Source organism: Mastigoproctus giganteus, chromosome 8 (genome assembly GCF_048544385.1).
Source record: "Mastigoproctus giganteus isolate SK-2022 chromosome 8, ASM4854438v1, whole genome shotgun sequence".
NCBI classification, from domain to species: Eukaryota; Metazoa; Arthropoda; class Arachnida; order Uropygi; family Thelyphonidae; genus Mastigoproctus; species Mastigoproctus giganteus.
The window spans coordinates 80,681,935-80,704,329 of record NC_143582.1 but is presented as its reverse complement, the minus strand read 5'-3'; the positions used below and the strand labels follow the sequence as shown (position 1 = coordinate 80,704,329).

The window sequence follows — 22,395 nt, the reverse complement described above, 5'->3', positions numbered from 1 at the left end:
GTCAATTGCAATATGCAACGTTTTGATCGTTGCATATTGCAACGATCAAAACAGTTTTAGCACATTTATTGGGACACCAGGTTTAGATAAAGGAAGAGATTTTAAGGTGGAGTGGGTGGAAAAGGATTTCAGTGCTGCATATTTTGAAGTCCACCACTATTCACGCCAAGTTGTGGCCCACTTCCTCGTGGTGTAAACGGACACTGGGCAGGCTTTCCAGGTGATTGCCTTCTTGGTGACAAAATGGCCTGAAAGAACTAAACAACATACACACTGCACAAAGATAATACCCACAATTCTAGCCTTTTACAGAGTTCTGTGTTCATCCCAGTGTATCACGGCGGAGTTGAACTAACGTTCTGGTGACACCCCATATGAGAGACTATACATATCTACATAACTTTAGTCGGCTTTACTCTGTTAATGATGCCGACTCTGCGCGAGTAGCACAGTGGTATCGTCACCGTCCTCCCCACACCGAGTGGGAAAGGTCCGGGTTCGAATCCCGTCGATGACGCGAGGAACTTTAATGGACTTTATTCGCTCCGTGGCTGAGTTAGTCGGTCTCAGGCGTAGATAGCGAGGCTTTCTCCCCGAGAAACGGGTTTTTCGTCCAGCAAAACAGAAAAATCGACCAGAGAACACAATTTACAGACAATTTACAGACAAAATAAATATATGGGCAGATGTAATCATTTAGGGAGGACCCTAATATAATATATATACGTTGTCTTGTATACACGTATTCAACCTTCACAGGCAGGCCATGTCCGAATATCAGTATAAACCTATTTATTATTTGGTGATTTAATAAACTTGGGCCTAGGCTCTCTCTCTCTCTCTCTCTCTTTCTCAGTACGAAGCGGAATCTACCAAATTGTATTATTACTTGGTGATTAAAACATGGTAAAGAGGAGAAATGGTATGCTGGTACTCGTATGAGGTTTCATCAACTCTTAATTTCTTCTTCTGATTATGCCTTTTGTGTTTTTCGTCTTCCTTTTCCCAAACCAAACGATTTATTACTGAACACAGCAAAAATAGCGTTATTAATTAAATACTTACCATGTTCGCGTACCACACCAGGCGAAAAGCCGGTCTTGGGTAACATTCTGACACTAGAACTCTGTAACAGAAAAAATAAATAAATATATATATTGTGGGGTTAATTATATTATAGAAAATTTATGAACACATACGTTTTTTCCTAATTACAGAAATTATATTTAAAATATATTTGATGAACCAGTGACGCTCAGTATCTCGTGTATATGCGAGCGAATAACCGACTTCACGCTACAGTGACAATATCGTTTACCAACTTATGACTAGGCAGGCCACACTGACAATATTGCTTCTTTGCACGATAGCTTCATTTTCACTCCCGTCCCAGACCAAAGTAACTCTAGTTTTTCTTTTCCTCCCACACTCATTAAACCAATCTGGAATACATACAAGTTGAAATGACCTTGCGTGCTCCAGCGTAAAAATGAATCAAGGAATGGTGTACGAAAAAACAGATCACTGATCATCACATGGAAGGTTTCGAAATTGTTTAGGAGTTGGCGGTTAATGGAGTTCTCTTTTATAAAGAGTACAGGTAAGTGCAATGGGACGATAACTAGATGGGAGGGATTTGTCATCGGTTTTGAAAACGAGTGGTAAGATACCATCAGGACCTGAAGCTTTCTTGGCATCAAGATTGTTCAAAATTGTTCTGACATCCTTTTGACACAGGCCACAGAAGACACTGAGTGGAGTGTACTGAGAATGGTAGGAGTTGGTTTACCAAGATCGTCAGTACAAGAGCTTGACGGCTTTATCTTTAACTGAGGAGGCAACAGAACCATTAGATTTCAACAGAAGTGAGAGTATAGATGTGCAAAAGTTGCGGCCAATAGCTTTGGCAAGAGACCAGTTCGACTACCGTTTAGACAAGAAGCAAATTTTCTACTTTTAGCTTATTCAAAATCTAATTTGGACTGATTAATAACTGCGTTATAGTTGTTGCGAACTTTAGTGCAGACAGAAAATGAATTGCTAAAGATTGAAAACGAATTCCAAAGGAAACCTAACTGGAAACTTCTTTTTTAATTTAGATTACTTAAGTTCCTGTAAAATATAATTTTTGATAGTAAGCAAGGGGAGTTAATTTGTTATTTAAATTACAATAATTTTTGCTTTTAAGCATCGAATTAAGGTCTTTTATTAGGGAAGATTGGTTAATACAAAGTTTACCTTTCACACAAGATTAACATTCGTAATGTTTTAGATATATCCGCGAAAAAGTTGTAGAAAATATACTTAAGAAAATATATTTTCAGGGAAGCCGAAACACCAATGTGGATTTGCGTTGGGTCCCAAAAAGAATGGTTGGGCTTGGGATCTCTGAAAGACAACACTAAGATACTTGTAATTTGCTTTAATTTGGAAATGTTTTTCCTTTACATTATCGCGCATATTTCTTAACTAATGAGTATCGGTGGGTATTCATTTCTATTAATTCTTTCACTGTCAAGAAAAGGGTCTTCAATATCGCAGTGCACTCTTCGTTTCAAAGATAAAATGTAACATAAAATATATTTCTTTCTTTCGCTTTATATAATGATGCACCACTCGTATTGTGATTACATCTAATTATTAGATAATGAAACAAATAACTATGAATGTTGATTGCACAATATTTATGACACATATTATAGAAATAATAATACCTACGAGTTCTAAATTCATATTACATTCACAGCGTTTAGTCACCAGATAACTGAAAAGAAACACAGAAGTTAATCAGCTCTGGTAACAGATTCGTAATCAGATTATTCTCATGTTCGATCAAACAAACAAACAGCAAACCTACTGAAGAAAATAACTTCATTTTTTATGAAACCCCAAGAATGAAAGGTATTAGAACCTATAGTACTTAGTACCCTGCGTGATTTGAAAGTTGAGAAGCTGAAAGAAGATACTTGTTGACATTACACTTGAATTTTTGCAGACACAGACAAATGTAGCTGTAGCTCCTGTAGTTATAGTAGTTACAACTTAACTTTGTGTGTGTTAACAACTCAACACACACACAAACACAACACTTAATTAATACGGGAAATTAAGTATAATCATTATGAAGTATGAGCTCTCTAGCAGTGATGCAAGGCGTGATGTGCTTTGCGTTTACTCAAAATGTGCCTAGTCATTTATGTCCCTCCCTTTCTGAATTAACGTTCCTTTAAAATTGTCATAGTTTAGGTTGCTTGGACAAGTCTCTAAGTTGTATGACGAGACACACTCCTATGGAGCATGTCTGGGATATCACACGTTCCATAAAGAGATATTGCAAGCCAAGGACCCCTGCTGAGTTTGCAGAGAAACTGTCGGATGATATTAGCGGTAGTGCCAAGGACTATCCTTTTGGAACAAAGGGTTATGTAAATGATGGAGAAATAGAAAAACGACAGGTCTAAGTACATACATTGTGCTGCCACTTTATTAGGTACGCCCCTGCTGTGCACACAAATGGTTTCCCCCACAACGCTGAAGTCACATGACCACAGTTGTGGATATAAATGCAGCAGAACAACCTTTCTGGTATCAGTTAAGCGTACAAACCGTAGCAAGAATGGGAAAAAGGATTGATCTAACAGACTTCGAACGTGGCATGGTAGTAGTGTTAGACAAAGCATCTCTGAAAAGGCAGTTCTCCTGAACTTTTCACGCACAGCAGTTTCAAGGAGAATGGTGCAACGAACAGAAAACATCCTCTCAACGGCACTCCTGTGAAAGAAAATCGCTTGTTGATGAGGTCAGAGGAGGATGGCTAGAATTGTCTCGCTAAATATCGCAACGGACCACTAGTCGCACTTTGTCGCGAAGGGTCTACAACAGTCGACGGCCATACCGCGTACCGTTGTTATCAATGAAGAACAAGAGAGTACGCCTCCTGTGGGCAGAACAAAACCAGCACTGGACTATCGAGGATTGGAAAACAGTTGCTTGATCTGACGAGTCGAAGTTCCTGGCGCATCATGTTGATGGAAGGCTCAGAATTTGGAGAAAACAACTGAATCCATGGACCTATCATGTCTGACGGCTACTGTGCAAGGTGGTGGGGCCAGTGTTATGGTGTGGGCAATGTTTTCTTGGTACACGTTGGGTCCATTAATACCCATAGATTTACGTCTGAATGCCACATCGTACCTAAATCGTTGCTGACCAAGTGCATCCGTTCATGTTGACAGTTTACCTTCAGTCAGATGGTTACTTCCAGAAGGATAATGCGCCGGTGCACAAAGCCCGAATCACTATGGAATGGTTCCAAGAACATGACAATGACTTTTCTTTGCTGCAGTGGCCCGCTCAGTCCACGGATCTCAATCCTATTGAATATCTTTGGGATGAGTTGGAAAGGACTGTTCGCTGTAGGCCTACACCTCCGTCGAATCTCAAGGAACTGCATGACACACTCATGTCTGCATGGTACTCCATTCCTGCACAACGTTTTCAGCACCTTTTTCAATCCATGCTTAGACGAATTCGGGCTGTTTTGAAGGCTAAAGGAGGCTCAACACCCTACTAGGTAGGTGTACCTAATAAAGTGGCAGCACAGTGTAAGTGTATTTTCAACGTAATGCCGAACTATGGATTACCTTGAACAAAAATAAGTGATATCGACCATCATGAGAGTTCGTACCCATATCGTGATTCCTGGTGTTCGATTTGCATGTCTTTCTGAATCCAAGCAGGAACATCTCTTTTATCAGGGTATCGCCATGCATGGTATCTTCTGTTATAGCCCCCAAGAGAGAACCTCGATTTATACTCAAGACAATTCCTTTCCCTTTCCTCGCATTCTTCATTCCAAATGGTACTATCACTGCATCACTGAAGTTGTTGTAAGTCACGAAATGTGGTTACGGGGAGTCTACTTCATAACATGAATGCAATCTTGTCTCTTCTTAGTACACTCGTGTACTAGGTGTTTCTAGGTGATCGATGTTCCAGAGATCAATTAACATCGATAACATCTGATCTGGATTAAAAATTATGCTAATTCATCATTTTGTCCGGATGCTTCTAAAATATTATCCATTCCTCCTCATGCTCTGTTTGCTTCGTGTTTCAGAGTAACAGCTGTCAATATATTGTGCTGTGCACTCGGTGCGACATTGGACAGCTGTCTTAGGATCCCGTACACATGGTATTCATATCACAAAGGCCTTTTAGACAAACTGACCGCTAATATTCGGTGTTCTTTTGCAATTCAAAACAACATATGTCACATTGACTACTTTTAAAATGGCTCTCTGCCCTACCGTACCGGGTGAAAAGACCTAAGTTTGAATTACGTCGAAATTTTTGTGCGCCTTTTTCACAACGTGGCTGAGTTAGTCAGTCTCAGGCGAGGGTAGCGTGGTTTTTTTCTCTTGGAAACTAGAATATTTGGTCCAGCAAACAGCAAATCGACCACAGAATACATGCAATTTACAGACATCAGTATATACGGAGCAATATGGCCTAAGTCGCTGATGCGTCCGAAATCTTCTACAAAAAACCAGCACCACTCGTATCATCACAATTTGCTGAAATGCAAACTTTCTGACGGTTCTATTAACTCTTAAAGGTGGGGCAATTTTTTCTGACACTCAATGTACGTTTCTTGATGCTTGCGTTTAAACTCATCTGAGGTTCCTTCATAGTTGCCGAATAAATTCGTTTGAGTAACTCCCATAACTACCATTCACAAAGAGTACTATACATTGGAAAAATGAATTGTTGTTTGTTTTTGGAGCATCGGCGACTAAGGCCACGTTGCTCTGAATATATTGCCTGTAAACTGCGTGTGTTCTGAGGTCGATTTTCTGCTTTGCTGGACGAAAAACCAAAGTTTCCGGGAGAAAAAAACCATGTACCCTTGCCTGAGACCGACTAACTCAGCCACGTTGTGAAAAATACCCATAAAAATTCTTCCCGTTATCAGCGGATCCGAGCTCAGGTCTTTTCCACCTGGTTTGGGGAAGAGTTGAATTTATGACATGACCATCAGTAAGAGTCTCTGAGTTTAGTGCTCGCTGGCGTCTATGTATTTTTACATTTATAAACCCTCCCTGTAATGAAACCTTGCCACCTCATTGAACAACCGACATAATGCCTTAAGTAATGTTAATATGTCACATGAAAAGCAACACGAGATTGAAATTATCCTGGGTGATGTTGCTGAGTTTGCTTTTTGACCTTTTCTTGTATATCACTTGTTTTTACTACTTTGGTTTATGTAAATGCTATGGTTAGAGTTAGCCCTCTAATTATAGGTAGTCCTGTACACTGTAGATGTAAATATATCAGGGTTGCGCAGCACTTTTATAGAGCAGGTCATCAAGCTGCATGTTTGAACTAATATTTGTTTGCATAAATGTCTTCAGCGCAGTATGAATAAGAACTGGTGTTTGCTCGTAACAGTTTCTTCCCATAATGTGCCTCAAGTTCCCCCAAATATTTGTTTCTCGATGAACGATGTTTTCTTTAGGAATCCCGAATTGGGCTCAGTTTAATTTTGGCCTCTCGTTACTTTAATTACAATCTCTGCCAGGAGCAAATATTAACTGTATACGGTTCGTATTATGACACGAATTTGCTGGATAAACACCCGAGTTTCTGGTGGTGAAAGAAGGCAGTGGGGGACGTGCAGTTCCTCCCACTTAGACTGGATTCAAACAGGAACGACGAGAGGAGGAGTTGGTGGGCTGGTCAGATATCCTGGGCTTGTACATTGTGTTGGGGGAGAGCGTGCTCTCATTTCGTGCCCCTATAGAGGAAGCTGGGCGATCTGGCTCTGACTTACTGTAAAACTGGGCAATCTACAAAGCTGTTTGGCTCTGTGCTCATGCTGGTTCGATGAGTAGGAAGCCACGTGTCATCCTGTGATGCAGAGCACTAGAGCTCAGAGCTCATGGAGGAATCAAGGCTTGGAATAGACTGAAGCGTACTGGACCCCGTTTCTATTCGTCACACGCATCAGTAATGTGATGTGTACACCTCACCATTAAAAACTAATAATAATAATCAAGTATACACATCATATTACTTGATTAAAAGTAAGGTATTTTATTAACGAGCGTTCCGTTTAGTAAAGTTTTCCATTTCGGATCCTGTGGGGCCAAAACGAAAGAGAGGACTTTGTGAGCCAACAGTGCAATGTTGGGTCGAAGTTCGTGATGACAGGCCACTGTAAAAGAGATATTCAGATAGAGGACTGCGACATTGAGGATAGCATTAAAAATAAATGTAAAGAACAACTCTAGAAACTGAGTTCTGTTTCCCGGTAACCCCGCTCGAATTCTTGGCACGTGCTTTAGCTTAATGTACCTTATCTTTGTCGGTGGTGCCATCTGATGGCAGAGAAAGTTTATCTCTAATTAATTTGATATTGCCCTAACGTGATTTTTTCCCCAATCGATACAAATACACATTTTAAACTATGACAGAAGCACGAAATTTATCCATGAAAAAAAAATCAGCATTTCTAATCATATCTCAACAATAAATCAATAAATTTTCTGTTGGGAAATTGAATAATCAGTAAAGATTAAAATAAAACAAAAATACAAAGAAGGCAAATGGAAAATAGGTTTAACTTACACGAAACAAAACTTGTTCAGACAACGAACCACCTCCAGTTGGTTCAGAGTACCGTGGAGCAAAGAAATCATCTACATTGTATCATCTACATTGTAATTACAGCATGGACTTGTTAAGGAGCCATTTGTCTGACCAATCTGATTGGATACAATAATGCAGCCACAAAGGAACTGGATGCAAAAAATAATTTTGACAATTTATCCTTTTAGACTTCAGAAACGTTTTCGATACTCTTCCATAATAAAAGACTGCTATACAAATTGGAACAGTGTGGTATGAAGGGCAAGTTACTGCTACGGACAAAGGGGTGGTTGAGTGGGAAAAAGCAGAGAGTAGTTATCAATAGGCACTGTCTTTCTTACACTAATGTTATTAGCGGAGTATTACAGTGCTGAGTTCATTGTTGTTTTCTATATTTATTAATGATCTTGATGAATGCTTATCGGGCATAATGTCTAAGTTTGCAGACGATAAGAAGGTTGACAGGGTGGTTAATCACAGTAAGTTACTGTAAACAAGATCTACACAAATTAGATAGATGGGCTAAGAAGTGGCAACTGTAGTTTAACGGTGAAAAATGCGAGGCACTACAAAATGGGAGCAGTAATCCCAGAATAACGTACCAACTCTGTGGTACCGCACTCAGTGAAATGGAGAATGAAAAAAGCTGGGAGTAATTGTGCAGTCAGATATGAAGTCCTCTGAGCAGTGCAGAAACGTTGCCAGGACAGCTCATGGGGGGTTTTGTCAATGATGTACAGGAATTTTGCTAGCAAAGATAGGGACGTGATTATCTCATTGCATAAGGCAATGGTTAAGCCCCATCTTAAATACTGCATATGGGCCTGGAAGCATCATTTATGAAGAACTTGGATCTGTTGGAATGGGTACAGGGAATAAGAGCAAAAAAGTTGGTGAGGGAAGCAAAAGGATGCTCTTACCAAGAAAATTTTACAAATTGCAGCGTCTGGAGACTAGGATTCTGCGAGAAAACCTGGTTGAGGTGTTTAACGCCTTGAATGGATTGGGTTAGCTCAATGCTAGTGAGTAATCTGAACAATCAGTCAATCAATAGTCTGAGCAAGATTGAGTAAATAAAATAAAAATAAATAAATATTCTGTTTATACTCCGGGACGACCAAATGATCAGAGGAGTTCACGAGATAGACAGAATACAAGAAACAGCACCGTATTCAGCAGTCACGGGTTTGAACCCCGGTCACTCAAGGCACGTGTACTTATGCACCCGCGCGCCTGACCACTAGGCTACGGCGACCTAGGCTCAACCTTGCACAGACTACACGCACATGAGGGGGTATAAATTCAAAATTGTGGAAGGATGGTTGCAGGTTGAATGTGGGTAAATATGCCTTCAGCCAGAGGGTCGTTGACTGTTGAAACAAACTCTCATCTGGGGTTGTAGAGATGAGTGGTTTGAATGAGTTCAAAGAAGAACTAGATAAACTGTTAGAGGGGTGAAATGGGAAGGGCTTTTTTTTTTTTTTGCTGTATAAGCTTGTTTTCTTGCATCATTTGTGACTACTACTACTACTTTACCAATGTAATGTGGCAAATGAGCATGAGAAAAGGCTCTCGAAACCACTTGCGATATTCGGATTTAAACTGCATAGATAATGCAATGGTGTTAATTCTCACAATAGAACAAACTTGCCTTTGCAAGAACACTGTCTTGGTATTGCGCTACTTTCAAGCAAATAACCTTGCCAAAAAGGTTAATTGGCTTTAGTTAAAAGTTAAGACCCTGCTATAACAGCCTGTTTCGTGACTAATTTGTTCCTCATCGCATAAGTGGTGGTCTCTAGGGAATAAATACAGGGAAAACACTTGTAAAGAACTTGTTCGATGTGAGTATACCAAATCAGCACTTCTAAGTTGTAATATAGCTAAAGAGACCGTCTGATGGCACTAGAAACCATCTGATGAGTTTTCAGTTAGTCCTGAAAAGTGTATCATATTATGGTCTTATCTTTTAAACAAATGACTTAACCTTTTTCCGAGGACATCCGCAATCTGTTTGAAAGTAGTGCAATACCAGACATCTGTTTGCAAAGGCAGCTACGCAACTTAGCGCAAACTACTCTTGCAAATTACAGCCACATGGCTGGTCATCCAGCTTTTTGTGAGCTGAGGATCAGTTTAATGGTACTTTAGAACAGATGAGAACTAAAAGAGAGCGAATATGCTAGTGTGTGTGTGTGCAGCAGGAAAAATGTATGCCTCATTATTAAATCTATGCTTAATCTCTTCCATAAACAATAGATTATAACTAGTCATACAGCTAAGTTGCATGTCGTACTAGTCAGTTGCATGACTCAAGTAGGATAAAAACAACAGGTGACTCAATAGTCACTCACTTGACTTCCGACTTCTTACTAACATATAGAAGAGAATGAGTAGTGAGTGACCTTGAACCGCCTCTGTTTTTCTTTTCTTTTCTATCTTCTGTAGTTATAATGGTGACAAAAACGAAATTTATCGATAGATTTCTATGCCAGAAACTGATTGCATTTTTCCACGGTACATTAATCAAATGAAAATATAATGTAAACTGATAAAGATTGCACATACCCCGTCATAATTATTTCTTAAGAATTGTTAATTTGTTTGCTAGCAAAGACTGTCATTTTTACATTTAAAAAACCGAAATGTTATTTAAATTTTAACGACTAGTACTATCTTTCGGTCAATGTAAATCTTTACAGTTATAAGTTCAATTGTTAGCGCTTAATAGTCATGAAATGTGCTTCTCCAAAACTGTTCAACCACTGGGTATACCTCTCTAAAATCCAGCATCTCTCAGTCCTCCAGGGTGCCGGATTTTAAATCCTATAATGAGGTTTCCAAACTTGTATGTAATACTCAGGATGCAGCCTAACTATTGCCTCATACGGTGGAATAAAGATTCTTTTTTTGTTATAATACATACCCAATTGATATGTTACTGTAGAATTATTGCTACCGAAATTCAGTATTTTGCGTTGATAATTGTTTAACCTCAATTGCAACTCCTCACACCATCTATGCAATGTTTCCAGTTCTTTTTACAGTAGTATACCCCCGATTCCTGCCATTAAGGTCCCTGCCAACCTTTGTATCACAACAAATTTAGACACTGCACTTGATATGACTTCATCAATATTAATAAACATTTAAAACAGTAAACGAGATGATGCCATGCTTAACTTGTTAAGCAGCATATCATTATCTTGTTTACTGTTTTAAACATACTGCGATAATTAGATGTAATCTGCTGACGAAAACTGGGGTACACTGAATTCCAGGCATGGAAATGGGAACCCAAAACTTTTGTTTAAGAAAATTTAAATGTTAAATAAAATTTTAACAAAACAATTGAGTGTGATCATAAAAATTAGTCAATTAAGAAACAGGCAACCTTACTAAAATGTTTATATTCCCTCTGTATGGTGTAACTTTATGCACCATTTTTCATTTTTATTTACATTTTATGTTACAAGAAAGAAATTTATTAACTTTCCTTCACAACAAACACAAAAAGTAGAAAGTATCAAAGATGGCAATGAAACTAGCCAAGCAGAGTTAATGTATCGTATTTGAATTTCAGAAGTGTTTAAAGCAACCCTAACATGTTGTTCTCAATAATTTACTCTGAACAAAGCGTGAACTGTAGTTGAGAGGAAAATTTCATTAAAAATCACAATTTAAGTTGGGATTCAAGTTGGGTCAACGTTTTCAGCAGTTGGCTGATTATAACAGTGACATCGACCTGTTCCCCTATTTAATAGGCAATGGTTTACACTGACCAGCTATCTTGTCTAGTCGGTTCCATATTAAAGAGGGCATTACATAACTTATTTGCTGAAGTAGCACTGGCGTGTGGATTTATGACTTAACTTAAGCTTCCTCGGACATGAAAAGCAGAACTACATGGCCTTCAATGGGTGAGGGCATGCATTTGAATTATGTACATCCCATTTTTTCGCTTGACAGTAGGTCCCTGGCCCAGTTACACGCGCCAGGCATGGTGACCAACTAGTGGCTGTATAGTATGTAGTGCGTTTTGTCTAGCTGCACTGGGGGTTCCCCTACAAACCACAACGTATGCTTTGTGACGCAGTACAAACTCTGTAAATTCCAGAGATTCCTCCAGCATTTAGCCGTCAGAGCCCCTAGTGGGACCTCGCATTTCTGTCCACTGCCTCGGGAAGGCAGCCTAGTTCAGTAAGCAGAAACACTCTGGCCAGGGCGAATCCTAGACTGCGCCTGAGCATGCCAGGGAGGGTCCCAGTATAAAAGAAAAAAAAACTTTAGAAGGGAAGGTGTGAAAGGAGGTTACAGTGGAAGAGAGGGAGCAGAGCAAGAAGTTTAGGGTAGATGATAGGAAGGCTGTCCACCAATAAGTAGGAAGTTAAAGGAATGGAGGGGGATACCCCTGTGAAAGAAGCCCATCATCCACACAGAGGGGGGCGGCTGGCAAGAAAAGTAAAAGATTTGTGGTGGTAGGGTCCACTAGACGAAAAATTGATGTAGAAAGTTGTTCTAGCAGGGCCCCCGTCCAATTTGAACGGGGGCCCTGCTAGAACAACACATACTAACCACTCATTATACCACTCATTATGCAGTTATCATACTAAAAATTACAAAATTTTTAATTACCTTGTTTCATTCATCATCACACAAGTACTATCTAAATGAAGATATCCGCCAAGACACTAGTGGCTGTATAGTGGCACGGTATAATATTTGTGTTAATATTATTTGTACAGTAATGAGAAAAATTTTTATGAAACTTTCATTTGACCATGAAATCTGTATTGTTTTTTTTTAACTGAAGAGTCCTCACGTTCTGGTACTTAATTTAGTATCTCAAATATCTTAATTTGTTCGTAATATTTTTCCAGTTATTATTCATATTGACGAATTATACTGCGACCAATGGGAACGAATGGAAAATGTTAATTTAATAATTAACATCGTAATCATACAATGGATTTTATTTTATCATACACAACATGACAGCTATTTATATAAGATGAACTGACTTGGATCAAACCAACTGAATTGGAGAAGAATCGAAGACATTCTTTGATTTGATTTGACAATTTTGGGAATTACTGTTTGAACTCACTGATATGAATTCAGTGAATTTTTGTTTGCAGAATTTTATTGCAATATTCCGTACCCATTCTGCTCTGTTGACACTTTAACATTTCATCCACTTAATTCAGTTTTCATACAAAGACATGAACGTCTTGTGTCTTGTAGCACAAGGATTCTTAAATTTCAGTAAACGAATTGACCATAAAGATGCTAAATTACTGGCTGTTAATGAAGTCAATATATTGATAACACTACCATTACAATGACTAAAGATTCTGAGTGGAAGGAGAGAATTAAGTATCACTTGCCTTTGGAGGCCATACTTCTGGCCGGGTCCTTCTGACGGTAGAGGGCGATCCTTTTGGACTAGGCGACATTTCTACTGCTGATATGTAATGTACAGGCTTTGAAATATATGCTCTGTAAGGTTGTCTTTGTTGATGTCTGACTGGTTGAACAGTCACTAAAGGACGCCAGGTATCTTGTTGACGAACACGAGAGTAGGAGTAGGCTGTGGATGAATTAGAGACAGCCTTTGGGTGATGTGTCTGAGACGATGGTGACACCGGCGCTCGTGGAGGTGGAGTCTGGGGGGAGACTTGATGTACAGTGCTGATCTGCGGGGAGCGAACAGTCGGAGAACTTTTGACGCCGCTTTGAGAAAGATTAAACTGCACTTGTGGACGGGAGCGCGGTGTTGTCGGAGGTGAAGGAGGTGGAGGCCCCTGTTTCCTAAACAAAGCAGTAAATGAAGATGTAACATGTTTCCTCTTTAGAGCCTACTCTAATATCTGCTGAGTATGATGACAAAAATAAGAATGAAAATTTTCCCAGGTTTAATAACCCGAGTAAATTTTTATAAAAGTGAGGGTGGGCAACGTGAATTCCTCTTTTCATTTAAACTCCTCTGATCCCAAAAAGGATCAGAGCAGTTTAAAAGTAAAGAGGAATTTAAAAGCGAGTAAAGAACATTTACAGTATTTTGGATTTGCTGATCACCTCTACAGTTTAAACGGATGTAATTAACACTTCAAAACTTAATGAATGCAGCGTTGAATATGGTGGTATTACTGAAAGTTCACTAAATTTTAACGAAGGTTATTCTTTATTAAATTCTTTATTACTCATTCTTTATTAAATTTAACCATGATTTTATTCTACACAAGTTCTACAACAAAAATAAAACAAAAGGCTCATAACAGCTGAGCTGAATGTGAGATTAGCTTCTTAATGCTTAGTCAGTTTCTTTCTTTTAAATTTCTTCTGTTAGTTAAGCGCTGATTACACAGTTTTAAACATTCGCTTCTGTTTTATGCAATATTTGTGCAGAATAAAGTGATAGTTCAATTTAAAATTCTGTGAGTGGTGCTCATTGGATGTTAAATTCAAAGCTTTTCTTTTGTTCGCAATTCTAGAGAAAAACCAGAGACGAAATTCGATATGGTCTGATTTACAATAACTCCATTTCAAGTCTGAACATGCAATATATGCAGATTTATTATTATTTTTTTTTTGGCAATATTATATACTTTTTTGTTATTCGTATCTCTTTTATCGTGTCATACCCTCCGCTTATCAAATTCCTAAGAACAAAAGTATTAAAATGCATAGCAGAACCGTCGATAATATAATTTTAGAGCTTCCATTAAATTTTTTCATATACTGGAAATTTCTTTTATTTGAATTGCATTCATTCTCCTCATCTTCACAAGAACTAATACGTTTTCAAAGGCAAAGTAATAAGATAGCAACTGATCTCTTTCAGCATAAAAATATATCTAATAAATAATATTTTAAAAAAGAAAGGTAGAAAATATCAATAGAGTCTTTTGAGTGATATCAGCATCTAGAAATACCGCTTGTACTTGTACCGTTCTTTTACTATTACAAAGGGCAATATCAGTTGGTTCTGTGACAAAGTCAAATGATATCTTTTGACTTTGTCACAAAAAGCAGGATCCAACAGTAGAAAATGAAAGTACTTTAACGTTAAACACAATAGAGAGCACCCCCACCTAGAGGTAGTCAGAGCTCTTAAATATCTGTAAATATGGAATAATTCACATTCGTGAAGTGGGTTCTGTTTAAGATCTGTTCAGTGGTTAATTCAGTGAAGAGATTTTAAATAAATGAGTGTCCCTGGCAAGAGTTGTATCATATGGAACCTTGGCTATAAGAGATTTTCATTAGGCATTCTGGCTGGCGTACTATCAATAGGTACAAGAAACACTCCAATACACATGGTTGAAGTTCACAGCCTATGAAGGACAACTCTGATAATCGAATGAAGACTTCAGCACGTGAGTGCTAACCCGTTTCATTGATTCGCTGTGCCACTCGTTTTGAGGTAGAAGGCGTTCTATTAATCTGTAAAACTTCATAACTCAGATTATTTCAGTAGCAATTTTTGAAGAGGGAATCCTGAACGTTTTTTGTTTTTTTTTGTTAGAAGCCTTGTTAATAGCGCTTAAAGTTCTTGATATCACTTCCTGTTTGTTGCAAACTATCATATAAATTATAAGAACAAGTATTTTCGAAAATTCTTGAATAGTTCTCCCAAAACACTGGCCAGGAGTTTGAGAATATGAAAGCTACTTAATTATGTTGTTACAAAATATTACCATATCTAAAATATTACCACTTTCACATATCTTTTTAATAGAGTTTAGCAGCCCCAAGATTATGTTTTGATTTTCATCTAAAATATTATGCAAAATTATTTGTTGATTTTGGCACGGCCCAACCCTAAAAGATCTACGTTCTCATATTATCCTTATTAGCTCTATTCTTTTTGCATTCCTTAATTTTGAAAGGATAGTCCTCTTTATGCTCCTGCTTCTTTAACTGAAGAAACTTTAATAGTGTTTTTTTTAAATCTTGTTCTGCCATTTCTTCTTGTCCTTTATTCTTATTCTTCTGTTTCTTTTAATCTCATCTTCAGTTTCTTTTAATCTGTAGAAAGCTCATACTTATCTTCTCTTTACTTTGGTAGTGAAATATCAAATTTCCAGCAATTACTGCGTCTGCTTTTGGATTAATTTTGCAGATAGCAAACAAAAAGTTCACCTCTGGATTCTTTTTTGTGATCTAGAGGAAGATATACCATGCATGCCTATTTTTGTTTTCTATGAAGATCGTACAGGCTGCTTCGAAGTTTTCTGAACTAGATATTCTATTTTATCCTTCATGGCTTGTTATCCATTTTTGTAGCAGATAGTTACTCTTATATTCGTTCTTCCTGCCTAAGCATTTGTAGTTAGTGGCATTAGTTGATTTGTTAAGTGATCTGTTATCCCATAACCAGCTTACTACACAGGATCAGATCATCCTGCATCATAATGGATTGTAGAGTATGTAGCTTATTTGCCACACACCTCACATCTTGTACAAATCAGATTATAGTTTGCTTTTATTTCATCAGCAAGTCTCTTTGTGTATGAGGTATATTGGCATTAACAATTCAGTACAAGATTAGTCATTGTCTCCAAAGCCATAATCCGTCTTTGTCTGCGAGTCGTTATTTTAATTATTCTTAAGTTTTATGATTAATTAGCTGAAAATCTTTATTCTGTTGTAGCGCATTTATGAGAAGAGAAATAAAACTAATTAACTTATCCCTTATAGCGGTGGCAGATAACCACAGATGCTGAATACGGTATTTGCAAGAATATTAGATATAGAAAAGTGATGTGACAGAATATCGTTTCAATTTTAAGTTTTCCGCTTTATTATTATTTTTTCTTTGCCTTTGACTGATTTCTCAGTGCCTCCGATTTTAAAAAAATCGAATCCGGGTGGGGAGTTTTGATAATTTTCATGAAATACAGTGTAAAATTATTATTAAACATTCTGTAAGACATTGTAAGATAAAGACAGTAAAGAAGTTAAGCTATATAGTATTTTAAATAGCTTTGAAAATTATAAGAATTAGTTATTACATATAAAGCATTATATAAAACATCATAACACATAAAAGCATTACATGAACATAACACAAAGCATAATAACTTATCAAAATTATGAGATTTTATAATTACATAAAGCATTATAAGCAATTATGAAAGTTTCAAAAGTTAATTAGTAGTGATTAGTATCTGTAAAATATTATTAAACAAATAAAATGAGCAAATTATTAATTTCTCATTTGAGTATTAATTTATCAATTATTTAATTAAATCAAATGGTTCCTTAGAACCATTAAGTTAAGACACACAAAATGAAGCAAGCATAATGCGGTATAATTCACTGTCCATAAGTCTCTGGACTGTCTTAGATTTTGGAGAAAACTGCCAAAGCATTGCAAGGTTTGTGTTCAATGGGCATGCACTTGAAGCTACTGTCCTCCTTACTTATGAAAAGTATCTGTGCATCAAGTGTACCGAGGTATCAAGTACAGTATTCGAATATCACTGCACAAAGTAAGAATATTTGGGTGTCCGTGAAAGGATGAATATTCGGATGAATAAATATATATTTATTTTATTTTATTTTTTCCTTTTATGCGCCGCTAGACGTACGATATTCAAGCTGTCACAATATCCGAGGGTAATTACATCTCGAGGGCCCTATCTGGCCTGCGAAGCATGCATTTGACGCCACCCCTATCCCAGTTAGTATTTCACGGAAGTGACGTTAAGTTTAAAATAGTTACTTCGAGTCCGTCACTGTTCTCTGGCATAACTTATGGACGCAGCTGGAAGTGAGGACAGAATTGGCAACGACTCAAGCTCAACTTACAGATAATAGAAGCTATAGGAAAGTTTGTTTCACGTATGAAATAATAACTATCATAAATACAGCAGTTATTAAACAATAATTACTACGTGGTACCATTTATTGAATGGTTTAGAATACAATAACTGTTCCGGCGATACATTTAATGCATGTTGTGTGTTTCCAGTATCTTATTTATTTAATTATACAGGATTGAACAGCGTGACGCATCAGAAGTCGAATATGTGCCTCTTAGAAGTGTTATTGTTTATGATGCCCAATCAAAGTTATACGAAGACTGTTGCATCAATAGGAATAAACCTTTAAAGTATTCCTTAATCATTATAAATACCGCATGTCCTTCTACACCTAACTTCACCCTCCAGGGTATTGCAAAGGATGGCCTTATGGCTGTCTTTCACGTATAGAAAAGGCTTGTGGATAAGATTCTTGTCTCTGCTGAAGTTGAGAGCACCTCCCCTCGGTACAGGAAAAAGTTATTTAATATTATTATTACTTATTATTTTATTTATTTTTCTGTACACACACCGAGGTTAATTACGAGAATTTTTCCCCCCTTGGACTTTCCACCTCACGGTTTTAACTACCACGACGATATCCAAAATGATCCAACTCCCATATTTAACTACTTCCATTGCGAAACTGTTCAGCCAGTGGCTTTCCACGAATTTCTAAATACGACTAAACCGCGAAGTTCTCCATCCCTTGTATTTTACTTGAAGTGCGTTATTTTTGGAACCAGAGCGCCACGTGCGTAACCTGCTTACTTGCTTTTTGGCAGTACTATCTCAATACCTGAACACTAACGCAGATCTTAACTGCTGCTATCGTAAATAATTGTAACTGTACAAGAATGCGGGAGGCAATTTATTAGCTTCGAAATATTTCAATTTTCCAGTGCAGATAACCACTCTTGAACTCATGACCTTAAGAAAGGAGATAATAGCGCTTCAATTGGAACTAGGCCAACACAAAAAAGAAATTAGCGGTTGAGAAACTTCACCATGTGTTCATAGATAAGGTGATTTTTAATTAACTAATTGAGATCACCTTGGGGATGAACTTAGACCTCAAATCTGAATCGAAAGATCTAATCGACATGGGTTATCAAATACATCTTTTTGGAACTGCGGCACCTCACCGTTGTTTTTTTATTTTTATTTTGCTCAGTGATATTGTATGTAACCAAAACAACAGCAGGAGCTGATTTCGCACTTTCTGGACCCTAAACAGGAATAATTTTTGGGACTCCATAAGGTTCAAGCATATATGATTATATATCCTTACTTGCAAAAATCATGGAATTGATGTGTTTTTAATGAATTATTTAACTTTAAAATAGGTAGCACGCGAATGAAGTCAATATCAATAGTGATAGCTTAATTTCGGGGCCTCTAAATTCTGAAACTTTAAGCGGTCGCTTACCTCTTTCTTTAATCTGTTACTGGAAATAAACCGCAAATTGCATGCTGGCATTATCTTCTCAGCAAAGTTTAAACTGTTTCTAAAAACTACAAAGAACATCTTTTCATACGCGAATGGGCTGGACTGGATTACTTTGGATTTGCGCCAAAACAACTAAGGCCACGATCATCAGTATCTCTATTTATAAATTTCATTAATTCTATAGTCAGCGTGCCTGTTTTAAAAAAAAGGTAAACTGCAGCCATTATCAATCCACTGCAGGATGAAAACCTCCTCAACAATTCATGTTGAGGGAAATGGACCATAATCTGCCACGCTGGTCCAGTGCGGGTTGGCAGATCGCCCGTCAAGCAGTCAAGAACCCCGGTCTACTCAAAGAGCGTGTGCTAGTGCACCCCCGTCCCCTGACCACTCGGCTACGGAGGCCTTGCCTGTTTTACTGAATGAAAATCAGGCAACTCCCTCCAGAGAGCTAACTTAGCCACAGTATGAAAAAGACCTATATAAATTCTTCATCAAAAACCTTACAAAAATTCCTTAAATAATATTGTACCACTCGTATATATATATATATAAGGTCCATAATAAAATATCCTTGCGATGTTGATGGGATTCGAACTCAGGTCTTTTCCACCCTGTGTGGGAAGGACAGGGATTATATAAACTGTGATACCCGCCATCACACCAAATAAGAATAATGTCGCCCTTCCTGTTAAGCTAATCTCTCAGACAAATGTATCTCCTATCAACAGTCGGTCATCATCAGCTCAACACCAGTGAGGGACAACGAAAGGTATGTTCCGCTATACACAACTCAGCTCGCTAGACTGCAGCGAATTAACTATATCCCAGTTCAGTGTCACAGTTAATCTTAAAATCGACTTCCAGCAGTATACCGCTTGTTGTGATGCTTGATTTCTATCAAAATATTATCCTCCTCATCAATCGAAATTATAATTGAGGTAGATTAATTAGTCTGCGGCATGCACAAGTAAACTCAGAACCTAGACTTTTGGACAAGGTCTGGGTTCTAGTCTCAAGGGACGTTTTTCACACAGTAGCCAAATCTGTTGTCTTCTGAGAAGGTTCCATCATTTATTTCTCCAGGAAACTTACATTTTAAAACCGGAAAAACCAAGAAACCGATCACATCAGATTTAAACATGTTATGCTGATATCTTGGGGCCTTAGTTGTCTCCGTCAAATTTCGAAAATGGTGCAATGCGATTTAGTCTTATAACTGCGTTTAATCTTACTATAATTGTAATTTTAACCTCACATAATTGTACTTATGATCATTAGTATTAGCATTAGTAGAGGCATACGATGCAAGAAAGTAAGTTTATGCAGCATCAGCCAAAAAAAAAAAAAAAAAACCCTCCCATTTCACCCCTCCATTCGTTCCAAATGCCTGTCCAGCTCAGCCTTAAATTTATTTCGACTATCAACTTCCACAACAAAAGATGGAAGTCTGTTCCACCAATCAACTACCCACTGGCTAAAGGCAAATTTCCGCACATCTATTCTACAACTGTCTTTCCCCAATTTGAATCTGTGTCCCCTCAGGTTCTTAATCTGAGCAAGAGGAAGAATCCCATCAGCAGTCAGCTTGCTCAACCCATTCAAGGCCTTATAAACCTCAATCAGATCATCTCGCAGGTGCCTACTCTCCAGGCGCTGCAATTTGCAGAACTGAAACCTTTCTTGGTAGGAGCACCACTTTGTTCCTCCTCACCAATCTTGTTTCCCTTCTTTCTATTCGTCCTAGCAACTCTACATTCTTCTTGAAATGAGGCCTCCAGACCTGTACAGTACTCTAGGTGTGGCCTAACCATTGCCCTGAATAACGGGATAATCACCTCCCTGTCCCTGCTAGCAAAATTCCTATATAACATTGACAAGACTCCATGACCTGCCTTGGCAACCCATCTGCACTCAGCGAACTTCATATTCGACTGCATAATTATCCCCAGGTCTTTTTCATTTTCTACCACCTTAAGTGTAGTACCACACAGTTGGTACGTTCCTCTGGAGTTACTTCTATCCATATGCAGTACTTTGCATTTGTTAATGTTAAACTTCAGTTGCCACTTCTCAGCCCATTTGCCAAAATTATCTAGATCCAGTCGAAGTTGCATACTATCTTTACTGTCATTAACAACCTTGCCAACTTTTGTATCATTTGCAAACTTGGACATTAAACCAAATATACCTTCATCAATATCATTGATAAATAATATACAAAACAACAGTGGGCCCACCACCGAACCCTGGTAAACTCCACTATTAACATTTGTCCACGAAGAGCAGTGTCCATTGATTACCACTCAACCATCCCTTTACCCATTGCAGCAACTTACCCTTAATGCCATACTGCTATAATTTGTACAGTAGTCTTCCATGTGCAACAGTATCAAAGGTTTTCATGAAATCCAAGTATATGATATCAAAATTATTTTTTGCATCCAGTTCTTTTGTGACCACATCATAGTATCCAATCAAATTGGTCAGACAAGACTTCCATTTAACAAACCCATGCTGTGTCTTAACTACTACTGCAGTCTTGTCTAGATGATCCTGCAATGCTTTTTTTTAACCAGTGATTCCATTATTTTCCCCGGAACACAAGTTAAACTAACAGGTCCATAGTTACTTGTGTCACCCTTTGAACTCCCCCCCCCCTTTGTGAATTTGTGATACATTTGCACATTCAGTCCATGGGGACCTTCCCTGAGTCCACGAAAGCTCTCATAATTATGGCTAACGGTTTTCTTACTTTCTTTGCTGCCTCCTTTAATATAACTGGATAGATTCCATCCACCCCAGGTGCCTTTTTTATGTTTAACTTCAACAAATTCTCCTCCACTTGGCTCTCAGTTATTACAAAATTACTTAGCTCCCTGTTAGAGTTTGATAAACGCCTGGCACTCCCTTCTTTGAATAACACCTCAATTTAGATGCAAAATACTCATTCAGTTTATCAGCTACCTGAGCATGATCATCGATAGTCAACCAATCTATGTGAAGGGTGGTCCAATCTGATTCATCCCTTTCCTTCTAGAGTTAACATAAGTAAAGAACTCTTTGCTGTTTTTCTTTGCATCCTTTGCCAAAGATTTCTTGTAATCTGCCTTCGCCTGCCTAACCTCCTTTGCGACTTGATTACAGACTAGTTTATATCTGCCATAGGCTCTGTGTCACCTGATACTTTATATGCATCCCATACATTTTTCTTCTCTGCCGCGAGCCTCATTAGTTCATTTGACATCCATTTAAGCCTAAACTTTGAAAAGTATTTCTTAATTGGAATGAAAAGCCTAGTAGCCTCCAAAATTAAGTCCCTGAAGGCTTCCCATTTAGAATTCAACGTTGGTAACATCATCAGTTGATCCCATTGTACAGAATTTAAAAACTGTCTGACCTTTACGAAAGCAAAAGCCCTTCACTTTAGCCTTGATGGTTACATCTTTAAGTAATTCCCACATCAGTACATTGTGATCACTG

The 22,395-nt window shown here is 38.0% G+C and overlaps 1 protein-coding gene across 3 annotated transcripts in view; it reads right to left on the bottom strand.

The window, feature by feature from the left end:
• The window catches only part of LOC150081674 (uncharacterized), a 115,799-nt gene that overhangs the window by 7,680 nt on the left and 85,724 nt on the right, over positions 1-22,395 (bottom strand). For all 3 annotated transcript variants that reach the window (XM_090378798.1, XM_090378799.1, XM_090378802.1), the window contains 2 exons: positions 13,041-13,464; positions 1,066-1,126 (listed from right to left, as the gene is read on the bottom strand). In XM_090378798.1, coding sequence (XP_090234924.1) covers positions 1,066-1,126; positions 13,041-13,464 — 485 coding nt within the window. The remainder of the gene's footprint in view (positions 1-1,065; positions 1,127-13,040; positions 13,465-22,395) is intronic.